This window comes from Melospiza georgiana, chromosome 4, assembly GCF_028018845.1.
Source record: "Melospiza georgiana isolate bMelGeo1 chromosome 4, bMelGeo1.pri, whole genome shotgun sequence".
NCBI lineage: Eukaryota > Metazoa > Chordata > Aves > Passeriformes > Passerellidae > Melospiza > Melospiza georgiana.
The window spans coordinates 30653838-30680119 of record NC_080433.1 but is presented as its reverse complement, the minus strand read 5'-3'; the positions used below and the strand labels follow the sequence as shown (position 1 = coordinate 30680119).

The 26282-nt window shown below is 49.7% G+C and overlaps 1 protein-coding gene and 1 long non-coding RNA gene across 2 annotated transcripts in view; both read left to right on the top strand.

The window, feature by feature from the left end:
• LOC131082885 (uncharacterized) overlaps window positions 1-3334 on the top strand; it is a 49647-nt gene extending 46313 nt beyond the window's left edge. Inside the window, exon 3 of the long non-coding RNA XR_009114392.1 lies at window positions 3111-3334. This is a non-coding gene — a long non-coding RNA (uncharacterized LOC131082885). The remainder of the gene's footprint in view (window positions 1-3110) is intronic.
• A 69-nt stretch (window positions 3335-3403) lies between these two features.
• On the top strand, window positions 3404-12203 carry ELFN2 (extracellular leucine rich repeat and fibronectin type III domain containing 2). Its single transcript, XM_058022679.1, has one exon. It carries the CDS (start codon window positions 3738-3740, stop codon window positions 6162-6164), a length of 2427 nt encoding a protein of 808 aa, XP_057878662.1. The 5' UTR covers window positions 3404-3737; the 3' UTR covers window positions 6165-12203.
• Window positions 12204-26282: the final 14079 nt, after the last annotated feature.

Here is a 26282-nt window from a genome sequence, read left to right as displayed (position 1 = left end):
TTATCTTGTACCTTCCTTATAAAACATATCCCATGTTCTAACTCTTTCTCTTGCCCATAAGTTCTCCACAACTCTTACATCCCCCTTCCTTGGCTCTCTGCTGTGCAGGATTTGTTCATTCTTGCTTTCTCTGTTCTGTGCCTTCTTGCTCTGTTGCCTGAGAAGCAAGAGAGGGAAACAGCCAACTCCATTGTCAGCACCTTTTAGGACAGCAGAAAGGACAGAGTGTTGCTTCCTTGTGCTGCTGGACTCCAGTGCTGTGTGATTTATATTCTTTTGGCTGTGGACAGTTAGAGGAGTGCAATAGCGCTGCCCCTCATTCCTGGCCTCCCTTTGACAATGGATTGCCTGGATCAGGGAGCAATTGCTCCCTAGAGGGCAGGACATGGCTGTGGTAGAGTTGGAGACCAGCACTCCTACAGCAATGCTGTAGCAGGGTTTGATGGTGTTGGGCTGAGCTGAAATGGGGTGCTGGGCCATGGGCAGGGGTGCAGTAGGCCATGGATTGGGCTGGATTCAGTGCCCTCAAAACCAGTGTGATGGTGGGGTGACAGGAACCATTGGGAGAAGAATGTCAAGGTCTGTGTATTTCTCATACATGCTTACCTTGGGGACCCAAGGGGACCAATGAGTTTGGCTTGAGGAGTGGCTTGATCCTTCCTGTGGCCTGTGGCTGAGGCAAGGCTACACAGCCCAGGTGGAGGTAGGCAGGAGGCAGGAATTTCTGCATGGTCCCCTTGGTTTTGGCAAACAGCAACGATAAACATCACCTTTTTTCCTATCTATCCCTAACCCTTCTCTTTCCTTTCCAGGCTACTAGGACATCTGCCCTTCCAAACCCTCTGTCCTGCCTGAGTGCAGCTCCTTGAGTGGGATGGGGTGGCTCTCAGGGATTGCTGGGTTTGCTGCAGAGGAATGTGGTCCTGGCCATGAGCTTGTCTCTGTGCATGTGCACCATGAACAAGCTACAGCAGGCAATGGTGACTTCAGCACACCTCTGCCCTAGCAGAAAGGGTCAAGGCGAGTGGGCTGGGATGTTCCTGTATGGAGCTGGATATTGTGCAGAGTAATTGGTGAGGTGAGACAGGCAGGCCAGAACATAATGCTCAGAGAAGGATGGTGGCTAAAATCTGTAATCTCTAAATCTTTCCACTCCCTGTATAGGGGGTGCCCCTGGCCTCTGCTTAGGGTGGACATACTTTGGGCACCGAAGTGCAAAAAGCATGATAGTATCTGCCACTGTTTTTTCAGTGGAAAAAATCAGGCAAAGTGAAGGAACAGTAGAGATGAAGATAAAGGGACAGAGATGGTGTGGGGAATTGGCTGTGTCTCTGCATGGAGTCACCTCTGGAAATGGAGGAACAAGGCAGGGACTGATGCTGAGGACTATCAGAGGTCTGTGGGTCCCAGCCTGTGGAGAGCCAGATGTGCTTCCTAGCTGGCATCTGGGGGAACAGCATCAGGAAATTATTTCTCATTGGATTACAAGACTGAGAAACAAATCAACAGACTGTAAAAACCTCTGCCTTCTGCTTCATTGCTGGCTGAGGCAAAGCTGAGGCAGCAGCTGAAGGTTATCACGTGACAATCATAAGTGACATGAGTTTGGTGGCCTCAGACGATGAGCTGTGGGGAATTGAGGGTTTTTCCCTGTCTTTTCCATTGGTGTAGCTCTTCTCCCCCTTCCCTTCTCGGTCTTGGCTTTACTTTTTGGATTATTGAATATTTAAGTGTTTCTCTGTGACACTATCTCTGATCCCTTAATCCAGCTGGCCTGGTAATTCCACAGACCCAAATCAGCTCAGATTTCTCCACAGACGTAAGCCTTGTTCCTCAAGGGTTCACTCCTCCTTCATTTATCTTCTTTCATTTTATTTCTGCCCTTTGTGTCTCTGTCCTAGAAATTGGTTCAGCTTTTGCAGCAAAAACTTCAGCGATATCTTTAGTGAGCAGCCTCCCCCCAAAATAAAAGGGGCAAGAGGGGATCTTTAGTTTTCATTAACCAAGGATCCTTTTCTCTGTTTTTTTAGTGTTTCCTTTCTCCTCAAAATTAAAATAAAAAAAAAATAGCAGAGTGCCCACGTGTTTTATCTACTGTATGAAATTATTTCCTCTGTGCTGCCTGAGGACACCCCTGCCAGGCTCCTGTCTCAGCACAGTGGAGAAGGGTTGAAGCTGTAGCTGGAGAGAAAGGTGCTCCAGGCTGTGTTTTGCAGTCAGAACCAGGAGCTTTCCCAGAGCCCAGAAATACGTTTGTTGTGGTTTAACAGGCAAATGTCACTTTGTCTGCAAGGTGTGTTTTCTTACAAAGGGGCAGTGTTCATAGCCCCCAAGGAGAGGTAGTAAAGTACGAAGGTGTGAACTGTGCACCACTCTTTGATGGGGGGTGGATGGGTGATGTGCTTCAGATTAGGAGTTCTGGCATTGTTGGGTGAGAGACTGGAGGCTGGTATTTGACACACTGCCTGCTCCCCACCCCCACCCACTGTGCTCAAGCCAGACTGGTTCACCTCAACAGCCTTGTCCATGCACCAAGAGTCAGGAACAATTTTTAGAGCAGAAGTGGTTACACGTGATTTGAATTATTTATCCCTCTTGCATCAAGGAAGGAAGGAAAGAAAAAAAGTGTTTGGCTTTTTTGGAGGGGGTGGGGGGAGAAGCTTGTCTGCATTTTCCCTGCTTCATGCATTCTGTGTACATCATTTCCAGGCAGCTGAAATTTCATGGCTTTGGCTGTGCTTGGGGCTTGCCTTTGTTTACACTAGGGGTTTTGAGCCCCCGCAATAACAGCTTTATGTTTCCCACTCTCCTTTCCCTTCCCCTCTACTCCCACGCCACTGCCTTCCCCCGGGTCCCTGGCTGTGATCACACTACTTAAGGGAGCCCAGATACCCTTCTGCATATCCCTGATATGACATTATACATTGTGAGGGTTCCCTCCTCAAAGGCTTATCAGCACGGCAGGCAGTACCACACCTCTCTTGCTTGCACCCCCTTTAAGGTGTCTCTTCCCCATCTCCCTCTTCTCATGAAACATTGCTGTCTATACACTTATCTCAAAGACCTTTCCAAATGATGCCTCTTCTTGTCTTTTGTGTTTTCTTTTCCAGATTCCAGTGACAGATGGATCTCTCTCATGCACACTTGCTCTTTCCTTCTCTGTATTTTTGTTTTCGACATGTTTGATCCAAAGCTCTGAAGCTTCTCAGAGGGAACCCAGGAAAGAAGGAAGAGAAGGAGTAGAAACCAAGGGAGCGTGAGCGACACGGGAGGCAGCCCTGCCTTGTTCTTCCAAATCACACTGTGGAGGGGCGGGGGAAGACTAGAGAGGGAGGACTTGGGTTTGTTTTGGGGTGGGTTTGGTGTGGGTGGGGGGTGGGTGGGAGGGGAGAAAAGGGGAAAAAGTGTGTGAGTCGCTCATGAGCATCAAAGAAGATTCATTATCCTCGACCTGAATTTTTGTTTAGAAAAGAAGCACAAGGTAGTTCCCTTCCGGACCAAACATCCATGGTGATAGCTTTTGGGTGTTCTGGAAGAATATTGCATGTGTTCCCCTTCCTCTGTGCTCCTGGATTGACCCAGAGGGCAAGAAGAAATAATGGTGATGACATCTCATAGGACTGGGGTGCTCATTCCCTTCCATTGTTAAACCCCCGTTCTTGCCCCCTAGTTTCTTTTTGCCATTGTTCTGAGATTTGGCGTTGGTTTTTGTTGGGGATTTGGTTTCCCCCATCCTGATGAGGGCACCACTGCAGACCATGCTGTGCCTGGGGTTGTGGGCAGCTGCCCTGCTCTGCTTGTTTTCCCCTGGCACCGTGCGAGGTGACTGCTGGCTGATTGAGGGGGACAAAGGGTATGTGTGGCTGGCCATCTGCAGCCAGAACCAGCCCCCGTATGAGACCATCCCCCAGCACATCAACAGCACGGTGCACGACTTGCGTCTGAACGAGAACAAGCTCAAGGTAGTGCTGTACTCCTCCCTCAACCGCTTCGGCAACCTGACTGATTTGAACCTGACCAAGAATGAGATCTCCTACATTGAAGATGGGGCTTTCATGGGTCAGTCAAACCTCCAGGTCCTACAGCTGGGCTACAACAAACTCACCAACCTGACAGAGGGCATGTTGCGGGGCATGGCCCGCCTCCAGTTCCTCTTTGTGCAGCATAACCTAATTGAGCTGGTCACCCCTACTGCCTTCTCTGAGTGTCCCAGCTTGATTAGCATTGACCTGTCATCCAACCGCCTCAGCCGTCTGGAGGGCAACACTTTCACCAGCTTGAGCAACCTGATGGTGTGCGAGCTGGCTGGCAACCCCTTCAACTGTGACTGTAGCCTCTATGGCTTCCTTAACTGGCTGGCTCTCTTCAACAACGTCACCAAGAACTATGACCGCCTCCAGTGTGAGACTCCACGGGAGTTTGCTGGGTATCCACTTCTGGTGCCGCGGCCTCACCACAACCGCAATGCCATCACCATCTTCCAGTCCATGTGCAGAGGGGGCACCATCCCCTCCCTCTCTAGGGTCAACCCAACTCCTTACACCCCTGACTCCCAGCGAGATCTGGATGAGGGGTCAGCCATCAGCCCTGGGGATTTCCTCTCAGTCAAGCCTCCAGCCTCTTCCACCACTGACTCCTCCTTCAGTCCCAGCATCAAACTACATGATGTCACAATCACTTCAGCCATCCTGATGGTCACCATCCCTATGCCCTACAGTAAGATGTATGTGCTGGTGCAATACAACAACAGCTATGTTTCTGACATAGCAACACTGAAGAGCAAGAAGGAATATGTCACTGTCAACAAGCTGAAGGCCCACACTGATTATACATTCTGTGTGGCCTCTATCCGCAACAACAGGCGTTACAACCATACTTGCCTGACTTTTGCAACCCGGAGCAAAGGCAGGGAGGATCCTATTTCCAGTACTTCCACCACTACACACTATATTATGACCACCCTGGGTTGCCTCTTTGGGATGGTCATTGTTCTGGGGGTGGTGTACTACTGCCTGCGGAAGCGGAGGATGCAGGAGGAGAAACAGAAGTCACTCAATGTCAAAAAGACCATTCTAGAAATGCGCTATGGATCAGATATTGATACCAGTACCATGGTCCATCCTTCCCAGAAGCTGGGTGAGCCACCTGTCATTCCTGTCTCACGGATGTCCTCCATCCCTTCCATGATTGGGGAGAAGTTGCCCCCATCGAAGTCAATGGATGCTGGGATGGAGACTCCCAAAGTCACCACTAAAGGTAACTACATTGAGGTGCGGACAGGTGGTGGGGATGGGCTGGAGAGAACCCAGCGAGATGAGGACCTGAGGGAGCTTGACAATGGGCAAGGCTCAGCTGCTGAGATCTCTACTATAGCCAAGGAGGTAGACAAGGTCAACCAGATCATCAACAACTGTATTGATGCCCTCAAGCTGGACACAGCATCTTTCCTGGGTGGTGGGACTGGTGTTGACTCAGATATGGCCTTTGAGTGCCAGTCCATCCCAGCCGGATCCTCGACTGGGCTAGAGCGGCCCAGCTTTCTTTCCCCACCCTACAAAGAAAGCTCCCACCACCCTTTGCAGCGCCAGCTCAGTGCTGATGCTGCTGTGGCCAGAAAGACCTGCAGTGTCTCCTCTAGTGGCTCCATCAAGAGCGCCAAGGTCTTCAGCTTGGATGTGCCTGACCACCCACCGCTCAGCAAGTCTGACTCCAAATACATTGAGAAGGGCAGCCCACTAAACAGCCCTTTGGATCGTCTTCCCTTGGTGTCTCCGAGCGCCATCCACCACTTGGAGGTCAAGCCTTCTTACCATTGCAGCGAGCACCGTCACTCCTTCCCAGCCCTGTACTATGAGGAGAGCGCTGACACCTTGAGCCAGCGGGTGTCATTCCTCAAGCCACTGTCCCGGTCCAAGCGAGACTCCACGTACTCCCAGCTCTCCCCGAGACACTACTTCTCGGGCTACTCCTCCAGCCCCGAGTACTCCTCAGAGAGCACCCACAAGATCTGGGAGCGATTCCGGCCTTACAAGAAGCATCACAGGGAGGAGGTTTACATGGCAGCTGGGCATGCCCTGCGGAAGAAAGTTCAATTTGCCAAGGACGAGGATCTGCATGACATCCTGGATTACTGGAAAGGAGTCTCTGCTCAGCAGAAGCTGTGACTCTTCCTCACAAGGAAACAATACAAACCAAGACCCCCCGTCCCCTCCAACAACCAGAAAAAAAAGCCACTTGACTGTGAAAAATAAACCAACAACAAAATACTCCTGACAAATACAAAACTGACAAAACCTTTTCTTAAAGTTTACAACAACTCTTACACAGACACACACACTGACACATACACACACACACACACACGCACACACACACGCCGAATTGTCTCTACTGTGTTACGGGGACCATTGTTCTGCCCACAGATGGCTGGGAGGAGCGCCCTGCACTGACACTGTGGTAACAACGTTGGAATGTGGGTGGGTGGGAATGGCCTGGGAGTGGGTGGCAGTGGTGGTAGGAGAAGGGCAAAGATGGACACTCACTGGGCATGAAACTCAGCTGTGAACTATTAATCTTTCTGTTCCTGTTGAAGGCTGATTTTTCTTTTGGGTGGGAAGGAAGGACTTTGGTTTAGAAAGATTCCTTGTCCACCTTGTACACCTGCTATGCCAAATCTTCCATCACTAACTTTTTCCCTCATTTTCTTTAGCAGTGGATGCTTTTCTCTCTCTCCTGTCCCCTTCCAAAAAAGACAGGAATTGCTGGAAGAAGTTCTCTCCCTTCTTTTCCTTTGCCCTTCCCTATCCTCTCTGTTAAGGGTCCCTGGACTTGAACTTCTTGTCCAGATACTTCACAAACCTCCGTCCTCCTCAGAGGAAGGAGAAGAGATGTGAAGGACCAAGGTGGGTAGGACCTGCCGTATAAGAGGCTCTGTGCCCTTGCTGCTCTTCCTCCTTCCCTTCTCCTGCCACATTGCTGCTGATGAACACCAGCAATATGGAGGGACAGGCATTCTCCAGGCCTTCTCAGAGCCAGTTTTCTGCCAGTTGGTGGGGAGAAACAGGTTGTGAATATTCTCTTTGGCATGGCAAGCCAGGTCCTCAAGGAGTGGTGGAGGAAAAGGCAGGAAGGTCTGGTCTGTCAGAGGTGTATGGGGTTCCCATTTCTCAGTGAGTGTTACAGGTCAGAGGTCCTCTTCACCCCACTTGCCTATGCTCAGTCTGCCCTTGTCTAGTCAGTTTAAAACTCTCTGTTCATGTCCCCTTTACTATGAGGAAGGGACTTGGGGAGGACCTCAGCAGAGCAAGTTCTCCTTGAAGCCTCTGCAGCTCTTCCCAACTGATTTACACCATGGGCTGTGGGGTGGGTGTCCATGAGAAGAGTATCATCCAACCTCCTCACTTCCAGATGAATGTGAAGAACAGGATTTCAGCTGCTCACCTTACTGGGTTGGCCTCACAAAGAGTCTTTCTCTTGTATAGGCTATGGACGTTCTGGCATGGATAGGGGGCAGCCTAGGGTGAACACAGGAGCACAGGGAACAAATGGGATGTGAGAATGGGGCCTGGGAGTAGCCCAAGAAGGATGGCCTGGAAGAAGCTCCCTTAGGTGTGCAGCCACACTGTGTGTGCCAGGATAGAGGAGGACTCCAGCATCTGGATGGCAATGTTCCTTTGACTACTTAGACGCCCTCGTGAGAGTGAGAACAACACATCATCTCCTAATCCTCACAGGTGTGACAAACTTTTCTTAGGGATCCTGTCATGTCTTGACAAAATCCCAGTTGCACTTGCTAGATCCCAGCCTCTGCCTTTTGCATAGAAGATCTGTCACAGTTGACAATAAGCCTACTGCCCTCTCCACCTCTTCCCATTTTTGAGCAATGCAATAAAGCACAATCTTGGCACCATCTCCCCCAGTATTTTTCTGTCAGGCAGGAGGGCTGCCTGCTGAACTACTCTTTATGCAGCACAGTGAGCCTTCTTTCCATGATCTGCCCAACACTTGACCATAGTTCACCTCTATCAGGATGAGGATGAGGGACTATGTTTTGTTGGCCCTCTCTGAGTAGTTATTTCCTCTTTGAGGTGCTCCTCAGAAGACCCAGTGTTTTTGGGGGCCCTGGGAGAAGGATAAGGGTGTAGGAGCTTCTCTAGGAGGGATTTACATTCTGCATGCAGAGAACTTGCCTGCCATCTGCCAGGTAGTAGCAATGCCAGCTGTGAGAGCTAGCTTCTATGCCACACATGACAATTTCACTGTCTGTAAGTGAGGTAGGAGCAGTAGGCAGCGTCTGATGCATGAAAACCAGAGCAGGTATCCCCAAAGTGTAAACCTATGAAGATCTGTGGAGTTTCTTCCTTGTAGGGGTGCTGATGGTAACAATCCTAAGCCAGGTCCTGACTCCATTGCCTCAGACTTTTCACTGTCAGCCTGCTTTCCCACAGTCAAAGCATTATTTTGCCTTGAGTCCAGAGGTGTTTGTGGGACTGACTCCACACGGTAAGAGCCAATCCAACCCAGAGGAAGGGGTGGGAGTGCACATGTGTGTGTGCACCTGGATGCAGGAGGATGAAGGGAAGTCACAAATCGAAGTCACATCACTGCTGGCAGCTGTCCCTCCATGTTGGGGCTGTGCAGCAAACCAAGACAGGTAAATGCTGTGAGAGATGCCTAGGCACAACAGAGAGATCCCCAGCTACCACACAGGGCAAGCTCAGTGGTCTTCCAGCACGGCAACCATCCAAGCAGAAAAGACTAATGGCTGGGGCACAGAACTGATCAGAAAAAGGGGGATGACAGGCTAGGGGGGATGGAGTCTGGTTCGTCTCTCCAACTCTTCCCTCCCTGTGCTTCTCTGCCGTGTGGTCTTGTGAACAGTTCTGCTCAGTCAATACTTTAGGGGGAGCATTAACTTATAAAGGTTTCTGCTTTTTCCCCTCAGCACCTCAATGAGGCAGAAAAGAAAGGTCAGGGATACAGCTATCATCAGGCCCTTCTTTTTTCTCTGGTGGGGGTAAGGCTGGATAGGAGGGAAAAGCCATTTCTCTCCCAGCTGTAGCCCCCATTTCAAACCATTGGATGAAGTTTGCACAAGATGGACTGTTCTGTGGGAGGAAGAGGGCAAGGAAGGGGAACAAAGTGTCTCACCTTCCTTCCTCCTCCCTACTTCTTTGTCCTGCTCCCTCCCTCAGGATGAGGGCTCACGAAGTGATGCCAGCCCTGTTGGAGGAAAGCAGATTTAACGTTCTATTTGCATGACAATTTTACTGTATTTTTCTGAGCAAACACCTGTTGTGTATGTGCCAGTTTGTTGGAATTTAACCTCCTCCCTCCAAGTCTCTCCTGTCCTTGTCCCTGTTTTCTCTGCTCCTTTCATTGATCTCTGATGTGATTTTATGAGAGACTCCTACCAGTTTGAGATGGAACATACCCCAAGGAGAACCCAAACCAATCACCCCATAAACCTCATTCCTTCTTCTTTCCAGTGTCCCCCTTTCCCTTGCTCCAAATGTGGTCTCTCAGCTGCTTTTCACAGTCATGTGTGTAAAGGGGTAGGTGTTATATACCAAAGGCCTGCTCTTTCTAGTGGCCATCGTTTCTCCTTGTTATTGAGGAACAGGAGTGAGGCCTGTCAAGATAGATCTTGTAAGAGAAATGGTCACCACCCTCCCTTTGCCCTGGTTGCTTTTCCCAAAAAGCAAGGTTATTCTTGAGGGAACGTGGAGTGCTTTAGCTGAAGAGAAATCTCTGATAGAGTGAAAACTTGATGTGCAGCTGATTACAATCACTTGGAAGATCTCCCACCACCTTCCTCTTATTGGTTGCATGGACCTCTGAATTAGGTCTATCCTATGCATTCTCCGCCGTGGCTGGCCTGACAGAGGGAGGGGCCTCAAAAACCTCTTTGTTGGGAAAATGTGGAGAGACTGCCTGATGTTTCTAAGGCCTCTGAGGCTTGGCTTTGGCAAGTCCCTCAATGCTGCCTTCTCCCAGGGCAAAGTGGACTTCTGGGGCCAAACCAAGACCAAACCCTTTCATACTTTATTTCTGGTTTGGTGACTCTTGGCAGAGAAAACAGGGGGTTGGTTCACCTCACTGGACATTGTGGAGGGTGAGGAATGAGGTTGGGTGCAGCCCTGCCCTCAAGTCCCAAGAACAGCCTTGGCGAGAAGCCTGGGCTGGGGTCCTACACCCAGGGGAGTGAAGGTGAGACTGTTCCTCACAGTAGGGCAGAGATCTTTCCCATATCTGCTGGTGCTGCCCCAGTTTATGCTGCAGTACCATGTTCCCTTCTACCCCTCCCCACTCTTCTATACTGAATAAATCCCTCTTGAGGCAGGTGTGAAATATTCATGACTGACAAATGAAGAATTATGTTGGGCTGAGGAGGCCTCTGTGTGTTTGCAATGCTAATCAGCCTTCTTGGCTGGAGGAGGCTCTGCCTGGCAGGCTTGAAGGAAGGAGGGGAAGATGCAGGAGGAAGGTGGAAAAGGAGCTGAGGAAGAGATGAGGGGCAGACACAGTAGGGGTGAATAAGGTATGGTGAGATCAAGGAGTGGTGAGACAAGGAGGTAACAAGTAGAGGGAGATGGAGAAGGTGTAGAAGAGGGACAGGCTGAAAGACCTGGGGAAGAGATAGCTACAGTGGAAAGAATGGGATGATAAAGGGATAAAGGGAACAGCAAGGAAAAGGATTGAGTGCAGGGGTGAAGGCTCTCTGAGAGGAGGTGGGGAATAAGTCAGCAGTGCCCGGAGAAAACAATCTGAGCAGACTTCATGATGAGCTGTGACCCCTCTCTGTAGGGCAGAGCTCAGTGCTACAGGGTGGGCAGCTGCCATCTGGGTAGGAGCTGGACCCAAGCCCCAAAAGCACACCTGCCATGCTTGTTGCTGACTGGAAAGCTCAGCTACATCAGGAAGGACACACAGCCTCCAGGAGCCTGGAGAACATCCCTTCCACCATCACCACCTCCTTCCACATGAGATGCAGTCAAGAAGAGCCTCATGGAGCTGTGTCCTCTTGCTGGAGCCAGCCTGCTGCCGTTCCACCATCTGAGCAGGAGGGAACCTCCTCAGGGTGGCTTGGTGAGGGACGGACGCTTTGTGCCACCCCCCCACCGGGCTATGGGGGTTTCTTGTAGGGCTGGTGGAACCTGCCCCACCTCAGCCGTGCCCTGCCCACCCTGTCTGAGCAGGTGTTCTTGGGTCCTTCCCCGGAGAAGGGACAGAGGGGAGCATCTGTTGTGTCCCCCCTACACACGCACGCATTCCCAGCCCTGTCCCTCAGCCGCTTTGGCCTTGTACTGTGAGGGGCGTTCTCGGTCTGCCTGCCCTTGGCTGTCCCCCCACGCGCCCTGGGGAGGCGTCTCTGTCCCTGCCATCCTACTAGGACGGCTCTCTGCAGGGCTGCCCCAACCCACCCCGTCCCTGAGTGGAGAGAGGGCATCCTCTGCCTGGCATCTCCTTGTCCCTCTTCTCCTGCTCCTTCTCCTCCCTGCCCCAGCAGGGGTCGAGTTCCCTCCTCCCCCTGTACGGCCCCCTCCGGTGCCCCATCCCCGCGCGTTCGGCTTGGCCTTTGCCTCCCCGTAACTACCACCGCCACTGTGAGGCCTTGCTCCTGGCTGGCCTGTCCCACCTTCCTGCTCTCCACCTTCCCAGGGGGAAGAGGAAGAGCCTGTCCGGGTCAGGCCAGACCCTCCAGGGCTGGTACGGCTGGTCCATCCACAAGCACAGCGTCTGGGGTGAGGGGGTGGGAAGGGGCGGGCAGCTGCCGGGCACAGAGAAGGGGGTGTCAGCCCGTGAATGTAAGGAAGGGCCTGGGAGGCAGCTGCTGGGACTGGCTCCTTGTGGCCTCTTTGGTGTTCCTCCTTCCGTAACAACCCTGTGACCCCCCCCGGTTGTGTATGGACAAATTTAAGTTGGAGTTACATTCTTTACTTTCTTCTTATTTTTTGAATTTATTTTCTTTTCTTCTTTTAGAATTGTATTTCTTTCTCGTTCTTTTCTTTCTTTTTTTTTTCTCTCTTTCCTTCTTTTCCTGTTTTAAAACTGAATGGCACGAAATCGTTTTTCCTCAACTCGGAGATTCCTGTATGGAGAAAATCAATTTCTATATTTGCAATAAATTTCTTATTTAAAAAAAACAAAACCAAGAAAAAACCTAAAAAAAAAAAAAAATCAACAAGCAAAAACTATAAAAAGCTGCTTCTGAGTCCATTTGTTCCAGATTTGTCTGGTAGAGAAGGTGGGATGGGATGGGATGGGATGGGATGGGATGGGATGGGATGGGATGGGATGGGATGGGATGGGACGGGACAGGACGGGACAGGAGGGATGGGATGGGAGGAAACAGGGTATGGGTGAAACTGCGAGAGTTGGGTCAGGGCATGGGAGGATTGTCCCAGGCACCCAGTGGTCACTTGCTTCTCCCAAACCCACTGTTTCTCTTCCCTTGGCTATTGCCTGTTTTGGACCCCAAATTATTTTCACCCAGTTGTCAGTTCTGTCATGATAGCAGCCCTTTCCTGCACCAATCAGCACCCAGGTTGTGCCCCACCCAGGGCAGACAGGCAGCTCTGCCTGGGTGTAAGGCAGAGCTTCCTTGCCCATGACCTACACAAGAAATCCTCTGTTTGAGCTCCAGAGCTCTCTGGAGGAAGGCAATCCAAGGCAGGCGATCCAGCCGTGGGTAATGACTGAGCAATCTGTAGCCTAATCCACCAGCAGATATCCTGATCTCAGCTCTTCCTAAGCATCAATATTTAAAGTCAAGAATACAGCCAGCAAACCCATGCCTATTGGTGCATTTATACACATAATTAGGCCAATTTGTGTATGGTGACATAGCAGCCATTCCCTTGCATGTCTTGTCTCTTCTCTGCCTCCTGTTTCTTAATGTTTCTAGTTTCTCCTGAGAATGGCATGGCTCCTTGGCTCAGAGGGTTTCTTGTTTTTGCTCTTGCACATCCAGCTCTGATTAGACAAATCTAGCCATGGCTTCTAGGCTTTGTTATTGAGTGTACTGAGCTCACAGTCTCTGCTCCTTGTGTAGCAAAGGACAGGAATTAATGGTTCTAGGGAGTTGTGACTATGGACACAATTGCTCCTGGATATATATGCTGCAGTAGCTGATGACTCTTATTAATGCTTGAATTGATATGAGAGCAAACCTAGGAGCAGATGCTACTACAGACAGATGCTTCACAGTCTGACATATTCTCCACTGGACTTGGGAAGAATGATTGAGTTTGGGAGGGAATGGTGGTGGGCTGTGTATCTCTGGAGGGTGGACAGTGGTGCATAACAAAGAGGAGCTCTTCTGGGGTTAATCAGAGCTTCTGCTTGGTGGAAAGGTGGATGTTTCAGTCAAAGTGATGTTCCTGGCATCTGCATCTCTGCAGTGCAGGGATTCAGGCCTTCTGAGACAGGGAATCTTCAGACCTTGGGAGGAATTAATGCATAAATTATAAAGAGGCATAATCTAATCAGTAGAGAGCCCCCATGCTGTTTATTTTGTTGCTAAATTCGATTTTGTCTCCACAGTCCTTGCATTTCATTTGGTTGCTCTGCCACAGGGATGAGAAAGGACAAGACGTATTTGCAAATGCTGTCTAGGGGGAGCAGGAAGCTTTGGGAAGGGAAGACTGTCAGGGCTGAAGACATCATAAATGTCCTGAAGCCAGGTGAGGGCTGTTGGGCTGAGGGGACGTGGAGGAACTGTAGCCAGCCCTCTGGGCCAAAATGATTTGTGGTGAAAGAGTTAAGCAGTGCTTGTATTTAAACAGCCTTTGGTTGATTCCAGTCAGAGAGCTTAGGAGTCCTCTGCTCTGCACACTGTTGTGTGAGATGGTGTGTGTCCAGAGAAGGCATGAGGTGTGAGCTGTGTCTGTGTGTCTGCATTATTCTCTCAGGTGCCTCTGGATGTAACTGTGTCCAACAGACTGCAGTTACTGCAGCACACCACATTGACCTTTGTCTCCAGAACCCACTTGGTGGACCATGATGTCTGCATCATGGAGTGAGAGAAGGGCCCAGGGCTGTGGACAGGGAAGTGGCTGCAGTGTGCAGTGTGAGGGTGGCCAGAGTGACTTGGGGAAGAACAGGGGTTCTTTGCACAGCCTCATTATTTGGTTGCCTGCAGACTGAGGAAGACTGCTTTGTGTTTTCTTGTGGTTGGTTTGTGCTGATGTAGTTCTTTTTCACCCTTATGAAGTTCAGTGACTAATCCAAGCCATAATTTGCTGCAGCACAGATAGACCTGACCTAGCCCCAGAGCCTTTTGCTGGAAATCATATGGGAGAGCTGTCATCTCTTTGCCCATGTGGACGTCTGCATGTGCCTCTGTGTTGCGGTACCGACAGGCAAGTAGCAACATTGCCCTCTTCTGGACTGACTGTAGGCACTGGAAGAGCATCCCTGATGGAATGGCAGAACAATCCTCTTTCCACTGCAGAGCTAACAACCTTTCTGGGTCTTGATTTCCCATCCAGATCTTGGTGGCTTTTACAATAGCCAGCTTGGATTAGAAGATACTTTTCTGCAGCACTAAGTGCCTGGGCATCTTGAGCCATCATGACTCCTAAGAGAGCAGAGTGAGGAATGTCTCCTCTCCAGATAATGTTGACTCCAATGGAACCAGTAACCAAGAGCTCTGAAGGGCAGTGAACATTTGGTTGAAGGTGTGAGGGTCATGCTGCTGAACCTTGTCCTGAGGGCTGTCTCTCAAGGGGATGAGAGCAGTGCTAGGGAATGGTCAGGCTAACATCTTTCCCCACGTCTTGGATGCCTTTTCAATTAAAACACAAATGTGTGTATTGCGCAGAGCTGGAGGACAGAATGAGAGCTACACAGAGCCCAAGGGAATTTGGGATTCCCAAACTGGGATTCCCAAGTGCACAGGCCATGCTCACCTGTTAGCAGGGGAGCAGAGGATGTCAATGAACAGCCTCTACATTTTCCTTCTGACCCTTGAAGGAAACACAAACTGAGAGAGAGAAAGAAAACCCAACCAGCCTGAAAGTGAAATATTTAGGAGTGAAAGGTTAACAGAGAAGAAATGTAGACTTGAATACTTATATGAAGGTTCCCTTGCACCGTTAAGATGATGGGTAGATCACTATCACTGCTGGTCCCCTACAGGGACAAGCCTGAGATTCTGCCACAGCTTTGGTGGGACTATGGCAGTGTGCAGAACTGGCTGTTCCTTGGCTTCCCAAATATTCAACAGGGATCTGTGTCTTCCCTTCCCTTGTCAGGCTCCTTAGAACAGGGTCTGTCTCTCACAACATGGTTATGTGATACCTCTTACAGTAGGATTGCCAGGCTCCTCAGGGACTGCCAGTTAACATGCATTCCCAAAGGAGAAACAATTGGCATCTAAAATGAGTCCGAGGAGCTGTATTGGTGACTCCTGCTAAGCAAGACAGTAGTAAGCAGGTGCCCAGCCAATGCTACTGTGGAAAATGAATCAAAGGCTTCATCACTTTTTAAATAAGAAACACTTCAAAAAAGAAAAGTATTCTGCTCCATCCTTCTGTTGCCAGAAAGGGCATCATTAAGAATTCATTGCAACTTCTGCACCCAATTTTCCGGCCCGGTGCCTTGTCCCACTTGTCTTGCTCCAGCTCCAAAGACAGTGGAGGCTCTGCCATGAGTATCGAGGCACAAATGGAACCTGAATAATAAGATGAAACCTGAAGAATGGCTGGGGGGATCTGGGGACCTCTGGGGAGAAGTGGCTGAAGGAGGGGAAAGCATTGCCAGGTGTGGAGCATGAGGAAGAGTCAGACTTGCCCACAGACTTGCCAGCAAATAGGCACAAACCTGCCTCAGCTGCCTGCTGTTGCCAGATCCCAACACACACCTGGGGATTTCTTTCTACTCTGTTCTTCCCCTTCCTGAACATCTGGAGTTGATGACTGGGGATTCCTAACATCCAGAAATGGCATCGTTGGACCAAGGTCCTGAGCTGCAAGACAGTGATGCAGCTGACAAAGGTGGCCAAGCCAAGCCAAGCCAAGCCAAGCCAAGCCAAGCCAAGCCAAGCCAAGCCAAGCCAAGCCAAGCAAAGCTGTGTCATGGAGTGGATTCAGAAGGACAAGGAGGTGCAGGTTAAATCTATAATGGCTGCAGTGACTGTGCCTGTTGTGTGGGAGTGCCTTCAGATAAAGAAAGTGGCTGCTTAATGTCATGATACCTGCTTGTCTGGAGGAAAAGGGGCTTCATTTTGGGCTTTGCTCAAATTGAGCATTGGGCCAGAAGATACATGAGATTCCAGCTTCTCATCCCTTTATGATAAGTGGGGAAAGAGCTGTTGCCTCTGTTCTCTGCTGTACATTTTCTGTCTTGTGTCACTGTCAGCCATAGTATTTCCTACCTGTGACACCTGTTTCTCTTTCTCTCTGCTTCTCTAGTGGCAGCCAAGGAGATAATTGGTGTTTTTGACTCTGTCTGTTGAGCCTTTTGTGCCAGGAGCTGCCAGATGAAGCTGTGAATTATATAATAAGGGTTAATTAGAGGCTTTTCAGGGCCATATTAGCATACCCCATGAGAGTGGTGCCCTCCTTTTTGGGCCATTTCAGGAAACAGTGCTTATGGGGAAGAGGAGCAAGGAGGTGTCAGTGGCATTGATGGTGGTTGTGGTGGCCAGGAAAAGGATATTCTGGCTCCTTAGTGGCACTAGAGGTGCTGGGGTGGAGCACACAACTTAGGAGAGAGAGAAGCAAGGTTGGACACAGAGTGATGGGGTGGAAGTGAAGGGTTTTTAAACTCCTGTAGAGCTGTGAGCTGGTGTTGGAGGGGTAGCTGGGTGCCAGATCCCTCACTGGTCCTTCTTCCTCCCTCCACTGCTGCAGGGAGCTGAGCTAGAAGGTAGAACTTGCCTGGGCAATGTCCAGAGAGAGCAAGGCTTGAGTGACCTCTGAAAAGCCCTCGGCACCCACGGCTGCCAGGTAACAGCTCTGCTCCTGGATGAGCAGTCTGCTTCTTTAAGAAGGCACCATGGGCCCAATCCTGCCTCTCCAAGAAGGTTGTCCTGCCTGTGGCTGGGTGTGCAGCACGGGGAGAGCACCAGCCCAGCAGTGGAGTGTGAGAGGGAGAGAGGGGATGCTCCAGGTTTTGCTGTTCCTGTTGTCTCAGAGCTCCTCTGTCTACATCTGCCTTCACTCTGCATGTGCTGGGTTGTGTGACCTTGGGGTTGATGGGGAGACCCTGCTCCCTCAGCCCCTCCCAGATGCTGTGCAGAGAAGGGGCCACTGATTTCCCCAGCCCTGAAGGTGAAACTGCCTGAGGCACCTCAGCCAGCCCAGAAAGAAGATTTAGATGACAGATCTCTTCCTGCTTTCAATTGTTGCTGTGCAGGAATGCTTTGAAGTGGTTGGATTTGCCAGCACAGCCTCTCTACACCCCCATGCCCTCTCAGAGGAATAAGAAACTCGTTGCTTGCAGGTCTTGGAGCCATCACTTTGGCATATTATGGAGTCTTTCCACTGAAAAGTGTAATCTGCAAGGTCACTACATCTGTGAATTCACACAGCTACAGCATAACACACCATCCTGGGGCTGAGGAAACTGAAGAACTCCCCTCTGGCTCTGAGGGAGGAGTGGACTTGCCTGGTCTCTTGGTAAATGACATCCCTTGTTCCCCAGATAGAGTTCATGAAACACCTTTGGGAAATGGAAGAGATTTGTCTCCCTTGGTTTCTCTTCACACCACGAAGTCCCAGGTCTGGTCAGTGTGGTGGATGGAGGGAAGCAGCACATGAAGGCAGCCAAACCTCTGGGCTTCTTCTGCCTGGCTACCTGTGAGAACCAGCCAGTCACCAAAACATTGTCAGAACAGGACACAGGGTCTCCTCTCACCTCTGATTTACCTTCTAGGCCATCAGCTCCCTCCTCCTTTCCTGCAAACTGTGCTCTCCTCACAATTTTTAACCACTCCCTTCACACTCTCCTTTTTTCCTGTTTTCTCTGTTCTCCTTCACTGACCCTCACCTCTCTGTTCACTGGGGAATAATGATTTATTCTATCTCTCCTCCCCTCCCCCCCCCCTTTCTTAATATTTTCTCTCATCATCTTCCATCTGTTATCCTTTTCCCATTTCTCCATTTCTTTCCTTCCATTCAACCTCCTCTGTCTCCTCCCATATCCACATATTTTCCCCTCTCATATAATGTCTAATGTAATTCCTCACATCTTGAGTCATCCAGACCTGCAAGGAAATTATTTCCCACAGGGAAACAGAATGTGAGAAATATCTTTATTCACCAAAAATTAAATATTGACCATATGGGGTGGGAAAAAAAGAAAAAAAAAAAGGCAAAAAAAAAAAAAAAAAAAAAAAAAAAAAGAAAGCAGCAAAAGCCAGCTCATTGTTCAGAAAGGGATGAAAAAAGCCCAAACTTGTTTTTTTTCATGAGCAATATTCATAACTGGGTTCAGAGCATTTCTGCATCAATGTGCACTGAAAATGCTGCTGAGGTTCTCAGGCACTGCAGTGGGGCCAACCTTCACAGCTCTGGGGCAGACAGAAGGGGGAATCTGGGGGAATCTGAGATACAATCAGTGCATGAAACAGACTTAGTGTGTGAGTCAGCTGGATATTCTCTGCTGCAGTCATTTCTGAGGTGATGTCTCTGCCCAAATTACTCCAGCAATGACTCTTTCAGAAATGGCTGTGGCTGTGGGCTGGAAGGGCAGGGGGCCTCTTCTAGCACGGTGCCACACCATCAGACATAGGAGCCTGGTGAACACTCAAACCCTCTGTGGAAAGTACTTCCAGGAGGGATCAAGCACCTTGCCCTACAGACACATTTCCCTGCTGGATCTCCAGATCTCCCATTGAATGTTTTCAGCTGTAACCAGCTTCTTCCACACCCCGACCCCAGAGATGACCTACTGCAGTGCCTGAGCATCACCCACAGGCTGGAATTTCTCAACAAAGACTGCGGTACAGAGGAAGTCAGTTTTGGGCAGAGGCATCACCTCAGAAATGACTGAAGGAGAGAAAGTAACATACTGTTCTTGCAGGCAGGGGACAGACTCAGCACCACACAGAATGACTCAGAGAGCAGCTTTGGTGGGCAGAGAAAGAAAATCTCAATGAATCCCGCAGGCCTTTCTGTTTCAGTGATCTATTAAACAAACCATACCTCTATGTACAGCAAGTACAGCCTTAATCCCATGTGATCCTGATATTTTTAGCAGCTTGCTCATGGGACTTTTTGCTTCACTAACAGGAGCCCTGAAGCCAGAGCCCAAAGATTCCTAGTTAATAGGTAGATCTCAGGTGAAAACCCAGGTCTGCAAGTGCTGCAGTGAGAGACACAAGATGTTTGATTACAAAAAAACCGTCTTGGGATCAAGCTGAACCAGCCGTTCTACAGCTGGATTTTAGGCTAAATCACTGTGTAACCCTGTTGGGATCCATGGAGATCGGGAGAGGTTGGAGAGGCAGGCATCTGCTTCATCAGTGCTTGGGACACGGGTGGTGGGGCAGAGCTGGATCCTGATGCACACTGAGGCTGCACACAGGCAGGAGGTTGGGAGAGGAGCTGGCAGAGTGCTGGCAATGGGATGTGCCTTCCAGCAGAGACCTTGGGAGGCTGTGGTGTTTCTCTGCAGGGCACCAGGCCTCTCCCCAGCTGATCCCAGGCCAAGCTGAGTGTCATGGGGCAGTGTGGGGCAGTCTCCAGGCCCTGCAGAGGCTGTGGCTGTGCTGCCTGTGTGAGGATCTGTGGCCAGGCTCTGGGGCTGCAGCTGGGCCCCTCTGCTCTGTGATGTGGAGCATGGACTTCCCACCTGCTGTTATAAATGAGGGGATTTGGTGGGCAGGAAAGGATTCCCCTGATGGGTCAGCTTCTTCTACTGTCACCACCTGGAAGCATCTGCACAGAAGAGATTCCTTGGATCTGCATCAGGGTTCCTTGGACAGCACACATCCAGAAGGCTCTTGCCAGAAACATTCCCTGCAGACAGCCATGGCATCAGGGTTTCTCATCCTCCAGATGGGGCAGCCCTCACTGCTTACTCCTCATTGCTGGGATCTCAGGCAGGAAGAAGGCCCACTGGAGGAAGGCACAGGTTTGCTGGTCTGTATGATCATCTCCAGGTGACCACCAGGCAGAAGCAGCAACTTTATCTTCACAGGTATCGTGACCTTTCTTCAAATGAAGGAAATATTTTGTGGAAAAGCAGCAGAAAATTTGCCATATCAGCATGAATCAAAGCTGTCTGCATTTTCTCCTCCACTGAGGATTCTAAAATTACAAATGATCTGAAGAAAGCAAACAAGGCAAAAGTACTGGCTACTCCTTCCCAAGTGAGAACATTGAGTATCCTTGAAATTATTAAACATCTAGTTTAAGAAAAATTCAAGAAAAAGTATCGTAGTAAAGAAATAGCTGATGAATTTCCTCACCAAAATGTGTAAACCAAATTTCTGAAAGTCTTTGAAGAGCTGTTGGCCAGTATTGAGGAGAAAGGGAGAACACTGGGACAGATGGACCTTCATGACAATCCAGTACATCCGTTCTTCTGCATTATTGCACATCTTACCCAACCTCTGTCAGCCTTGTGCCAAGGTCTGCCCAGCAAGGCTGCTGCAATGCTCTGACAGTCCAGGTAACTGTTAGCCTGATACTAAGATCATCTGACAGACCTGAGGGGAAAAGAGCTGCATTTGAAACTTCCCAGCATTGCAGCACTGAGACTCAGAACGGAGTTTCTGCAGCTGCTGTTTGCAGTTCTCCCAGCACACAGTTTAGCAATGCATGAAATTCAGATCTTAAAACTATTTGGTGTGGTCCAAAAGGGCAAGTGGGATGTACAGGTAGAAAAAAAGTTTAAATGTACACAGCAGCAATCAGACAAATGAACAGGAGAAGGGACTGTGTTTGGCTTGGGTTTCTTGTCAAATGAAAACATACAAGGCAGCACACCTCTGGAGACGTGATTGCCTTGGGGGCCACAGTGCCCACATAGGCAGGTGTTGTCACCAAGATCAGGCACACCAGATGACGTGAGAGAGGGACAGGCATGGCACCAGGGCAGTGGAATCCTCTAAGCAGCAAAATTTGCCTCATGACAAGAATGTTGATGTCAGTGATTGCTGACACAGGAGTACATATGGGAAGTGGTAGAATAGAAAAACCCCAAGATTTTATTGGTGAAAATAGACAAGGAAAAAGGTTGAATCACATGGCTTCATGACCTAAAGCCCCTTCTGAAGCAGGATAGGTATTGAGACAGGGAAGTCCCTGTGGGATTGATCCTGGGAGGTGTCAGGCTGTACTGGATCTGCTAATGACCCTGTTAGCAGTTGGCTGCAGGTCCTCTCTTGAGCAGATGGCAGGCACACTCTGCACTGCTCACCCGTGGGACACAGAGCTGAGAGTCCCTGAGTTAACCTCCAGGTGAGCTCCCCATGACTGCCCAGAACCTTAAAAATCACAAGAATACAAAATTATGGGAGGCAAAAGGAAGGCCTGGGAAATGCTGGCCAAAGAGAAGAGAAGCCGCTCAATAAAGCTCTGTCTTTAGTAACAGTACTGGCCTTCAGAAATGCCAGGGCCCAGAGGCTGGGGGAAAATAGGGAGCAACTTAACCTGTGTGGAAGAGGATCAGAAAATACTTAAGCGAACTGGACATGTGTGAGTCCATGGGCCCTCGTGGGATGCATCCAGCAGTGCTAAGGATGCTGGCTAGTGTCATTTCAAGGTCAATCCAAATAACCTTTGAAGACTCGTGATGAGTAGAAGTGCCTGAGGATGGGAGAAATGTAAATGTCACTATGGAAGTCTCAGTTTATAGGAAGTCATGGAAAGTACTGTGCCAATGGGAAAGGATGGAACTGAAATTCCTCTGTGTTTTAATGGTGTGTTAGAACAGAGGGGTGATGCTGCATGCAGGAATCCATGCATTTCTGATTCCTGCCAAGTTGGAATGGTGTTAGTGAGGCAAGGTTTATAGAGGGAGATAAATTAATTTCTTTAGACAAGCCAAATTAAATGTAAAAATGGACAAGCTCCTTTTTGGACTTGCTGCATTTACCTCCTCCTGTGGGCCTGACAAGCTGTCCATTTATTTGTGCTTGTATCCGAGCTGAGCCTTCACACAAACCTTGCTGCTCCTACCATCTTCAGACATGACACTTGAGCTTAAAATATAAATTCCTAAATTCCTATTTTCACAAAGGCCAAGCTGTAAAAGCAACGTTCCCTACACTCATTGGTGACCTGGGGAGAAAAGGAACCCAAAGATTAAGGATTTGTTTGATGATATCCTTGCATGCGAGTACCCACTGTGATAATCCACACATGCAGTAAGGAAGAAGAGGATCAGCTGTTCCTCCAGGATGTTGAACTGCAGTTCAACAGTTAATCTTTGAGAGCTGATCTTTGCTACAGTATGGCTTGTTCTCACATTGAGCTCACTTGGTGCTCAGGTTGACTCATGAGCCTGTCACACACTGGAAGCATCGCTTTCTGACAGGTAATAGAGCCAAACAGAGCAGGGTCTAAAGAAAACCCTCATGGATTTGCCAATGAAGGCATGTCTTGGTGAATCCTAGGAAATGGGGCATGTTCTTATGTTTCAGATAAGCCATAAGGGTTTGTTTCCTTGAGGGAAGGGAACTGAGTCCTGAGCAAAGCAAATAGTAATAAAGCAAACCAAATGGTAATATAGCAAACCAAATGGTAATATAGCAAACCAAATGGTACAGGCTAGCAGGGAGTGAGATACTGCAAACAGAGTGAATTGAAACTCCCACCAAGGCCAAAAAGAAACAGACAGAAGAAAAAGAGATGTCTGAAAGCACAAGTGTGAGGGAGAGAGGGAGAGTGTGTGAAACAGACACTGGGGGAAGGGGATCCCATACAACACTTGAGAGACATGGGTCCTGCAGCCTTTGTGCTCATGTTGGAGCTTGTGAGAGTGTGAGACAGCCTGTGGGAGAGAGCCCCAGACAGCTCCCGTGTGTGTGTGTGTGTGTGTGAGTGCGGGCGTGAGAGCCCAGCACAAAGAGGGGGAGACCAAAACGGAGCCTCTCCAACCTCTCCCTGCCTGGGAAGCCACTTAAGGGGCCTGGAGTTGTGGTGGGGTGACACATTTCGTGTAAGGATGGGGAGATGCAAGAGCTGTGCACTGACTCCTCTGGCTCAAATCAATGATGCCACCACAACCTCCTGTCTGAACAATGCCTTCCCTGTTTTGGTGCTTACCCTCCATCCCCACTAAACCTGAAATACCACCTGACTGCTCTGCAGGGTTGAGGATGGAAGTGAAGGAGACTGGTTGACCCTTCCATGTACGCTGGGAAGCCAAGAAGGACTAACAAAAACGCCCTGGCAGATGGCAGCTGCTGTCCTGCTCCCACAGCCTTTGTTTGTGCCATTTAAAAGCAGAGCAGGAGGCAGACAGCTTTCCCCTTGCTTGCAGGGGGCTCCTCCACAGAGCCAAATGGCCAGCACAGCACAGCCAGGCCCTGCAGCTGGCCAGACCCAGTCCTGTCACCACAAACTCCCAGTCTCGGAAAGATGGGAACATAGTGCTCCTTCCCAGCTCCTGTTTGGCTTGAACACATGAGCTGTCCTGCTCCTGCTGCTTCTGCTTGCCATCCAGTGCTCAAAGACCCCTCAGTTTTGGTCAGGGCTCAGGGCTTTTCAAGCCCTACAAGACTGAGCGAAACATAAATGTGTTGGCAAAACAAGGGTTTCTGCAGTGCTCATGCAGTGTGAAATGCATCTCAGCTCTGTCAGCTGGAGAGGCAGCAGTGTGAGCCAGGTGCTGGGAACAGCCTCAGTGTTTGAGTGGCTGTCTTCAGAGAGACTAAAAGCTAGAAGCAAGGCATCCCAGCCAAACCCTGGAGATGAGAAGTGATGCCATTGCTGCAGGTCCTCTGGAGTCTAGAGGGGGAGATTCTGGTTTCCAGAGCCACGTTTAGTGACCTGGGTTATCCCAGACATTTGCTGAGTGCTGGTCAATACTAAACAGGACCTGTGGGAGATATTCTGGAGGAGAAGCTGAAGACAGATGGGTGACCTAGCGCCACACACCAGTGTTCAGATCTCTGATTCCCTCCTTTACCGACTGTCCTGGGTTGTAAGATGTGGTCTGGGGGTGTGTGTTCTCTTTCCCACCTGTTGGAGGTGGGGCGGTTATCGTCTGTTAATTGGGCAGTTTGCTTTATCTCTTCCACAACCAGCCCTCTCTCCAGGGAGATATCTGCTGTTAATGGGCCATTGAGTCTCACTGCACGGCTGATAAAATTACAGCATCACACTGGGAGATGCTCCACCCAGGGGGAGGAGCCAAGCATTCCTACCTGGATAAAATCTGAGACTGGGAACAGCAGCTTTTGCTCACTGGATTCCCAGAGGAAGACCAGGCCCACCTACACCACCACAAGATCTCTGGAAGAAAACTGCACCATTTACAAGATCACTGCTTCAACAGAGCCAGACCTGCCACTGCAGGGGGACTGCAGCCACCATTTAATGGGACTGCTACCAACACCCTGACCAACAGGGTGTCAGGTTGTATTCTAACTCTGTCAGTGTTACTGCTTTTTTATTTACTTTTTATTTTCTTCCGTAATAAAAAACTGTTATTCCTACTCCCATATGTTTACCTGAGAGCCTCCCTTAGTTTCAAAATTATGATAATTTGTGGGGAGGGGGTTTACATTTTCCATTTCAAGAGAGACTCCTGCCTTCCTTAGCAGACACCTATCTTTTCAAACCGAGTCACTGACATAATTTGTGCTAGCCCTTAAAAGCCAGGACAGCATCAGCACTGCAGATTTTCAGAGGTACCATGAGAAATCATCTGGCAGAGCTCTTCAAAGCCCTGGTGATGTCATCACTGCAAAGTCCTGATGCAGGGCTGTTGAGCAGGTTCTTTACAGGTTATCCCAGCACCTTTCAGCTGGCTGCACATTCCCACATACCTTAGCACTAGCAATAGCACAAAGTGTCTTTCAGTGCTAGTTGGGAATATGTTTTGTGAGCTTTGGTTGAGACTGATGACATAGGCATAGGCACTGGCCTGCACCAGAGGCATCTCTGGCACTGCCCAGGTACAGGTCTGTTGAAAATGCCAAGTGTCTGTTCCAGGCTCATGAGATCCTGCAGGCTGTGTACAGCTTTAGGACTCCCGCCCTTGCCTCAGATGAAACAATGAGGTTGTGTGTGCCAGCCCTAAGAGTGGCTGAGGAGACAGACCATTGGTGTCAGCTTTCTAAGGAAATAGAAGCATGCTGCTTTCCTGCTACATTGAGAGACTGTGAGTAGCAACTTTTAACAAAAGGCAATGGTATTGCCCACATGAGCCTTTAAAAAGACTGAATGATGTCACCTATTTGTGGAGCAGCAAATTGTAATGTCACTTCCAGACTCTAAAGACTGCTGAACCACTTGAGCACGATGTAATGCCCAGCTGACCACTCTTAGTAAGTAGGATGTCCCTGCAGGCACTGATAAACACTTGTTGTGATTACTGAATCAGAGCTGGCTGGGGAATTTGAGCACAGCCTTCTCATTGTACTGCAGGGCAAGTGTCTGAACACACTTAGCAGCAGGAGTGCCTCGGGAGGCACTTACAGTCCTAGATAAATGCCTTTTAAAGCCTTCTAGAAATCACTGGTCTATGTCAGAGCCATGTGGCTCTAGCTCAGCCACAGAGAACCATGGCTCTGGGGTTATCCCTTTTCATCCAAACATTCATGTTGCTGTTGTTTGTGGAGTGAAGGAGTTTTTCTTCATCACTGCTTCCATGAGAATGGATAAATATCCTTAACATCTCAAGCTGGGTTCTGGGTGAATTCAGCTGGACTGAGAACTTGGAGAGGCTCTAGGGATGTGCAGATGTGTCTGAGTGAAAGCCATGCTCAAATCCTATGCACAAACAGCAGGCTGTCTGTGTTCAACCCTGCCTAGTGTGCACAGGGAGGTGAGATGCTGCTCCCACTCCCACCAGGCTCCCCTTGGGCAGCCCAGCATGGCCCGTGGTCCTTGCTGGAGTAGTCTGCCTTTCACAGCAGCTTCCTGTTGTGAGCCAAAAAGCAAACTGTGCTTCCAGTGATCCCTCTGTGCACGTGCTCTGTGGTGTCCTGCTCCACTACTTCTCTCTCAGTCCCCTGCCTCCTCCTTGGTCACATTCCCATGCCCGTGACCTCCGTTGGTGTTACCTGTCCATCTTCATCAGCCTCCGAGAACTGAGACAACAAACTGACACGCACTGAGACACGAACTGAGACAACAAACAAGCCACTGCTGATGGAA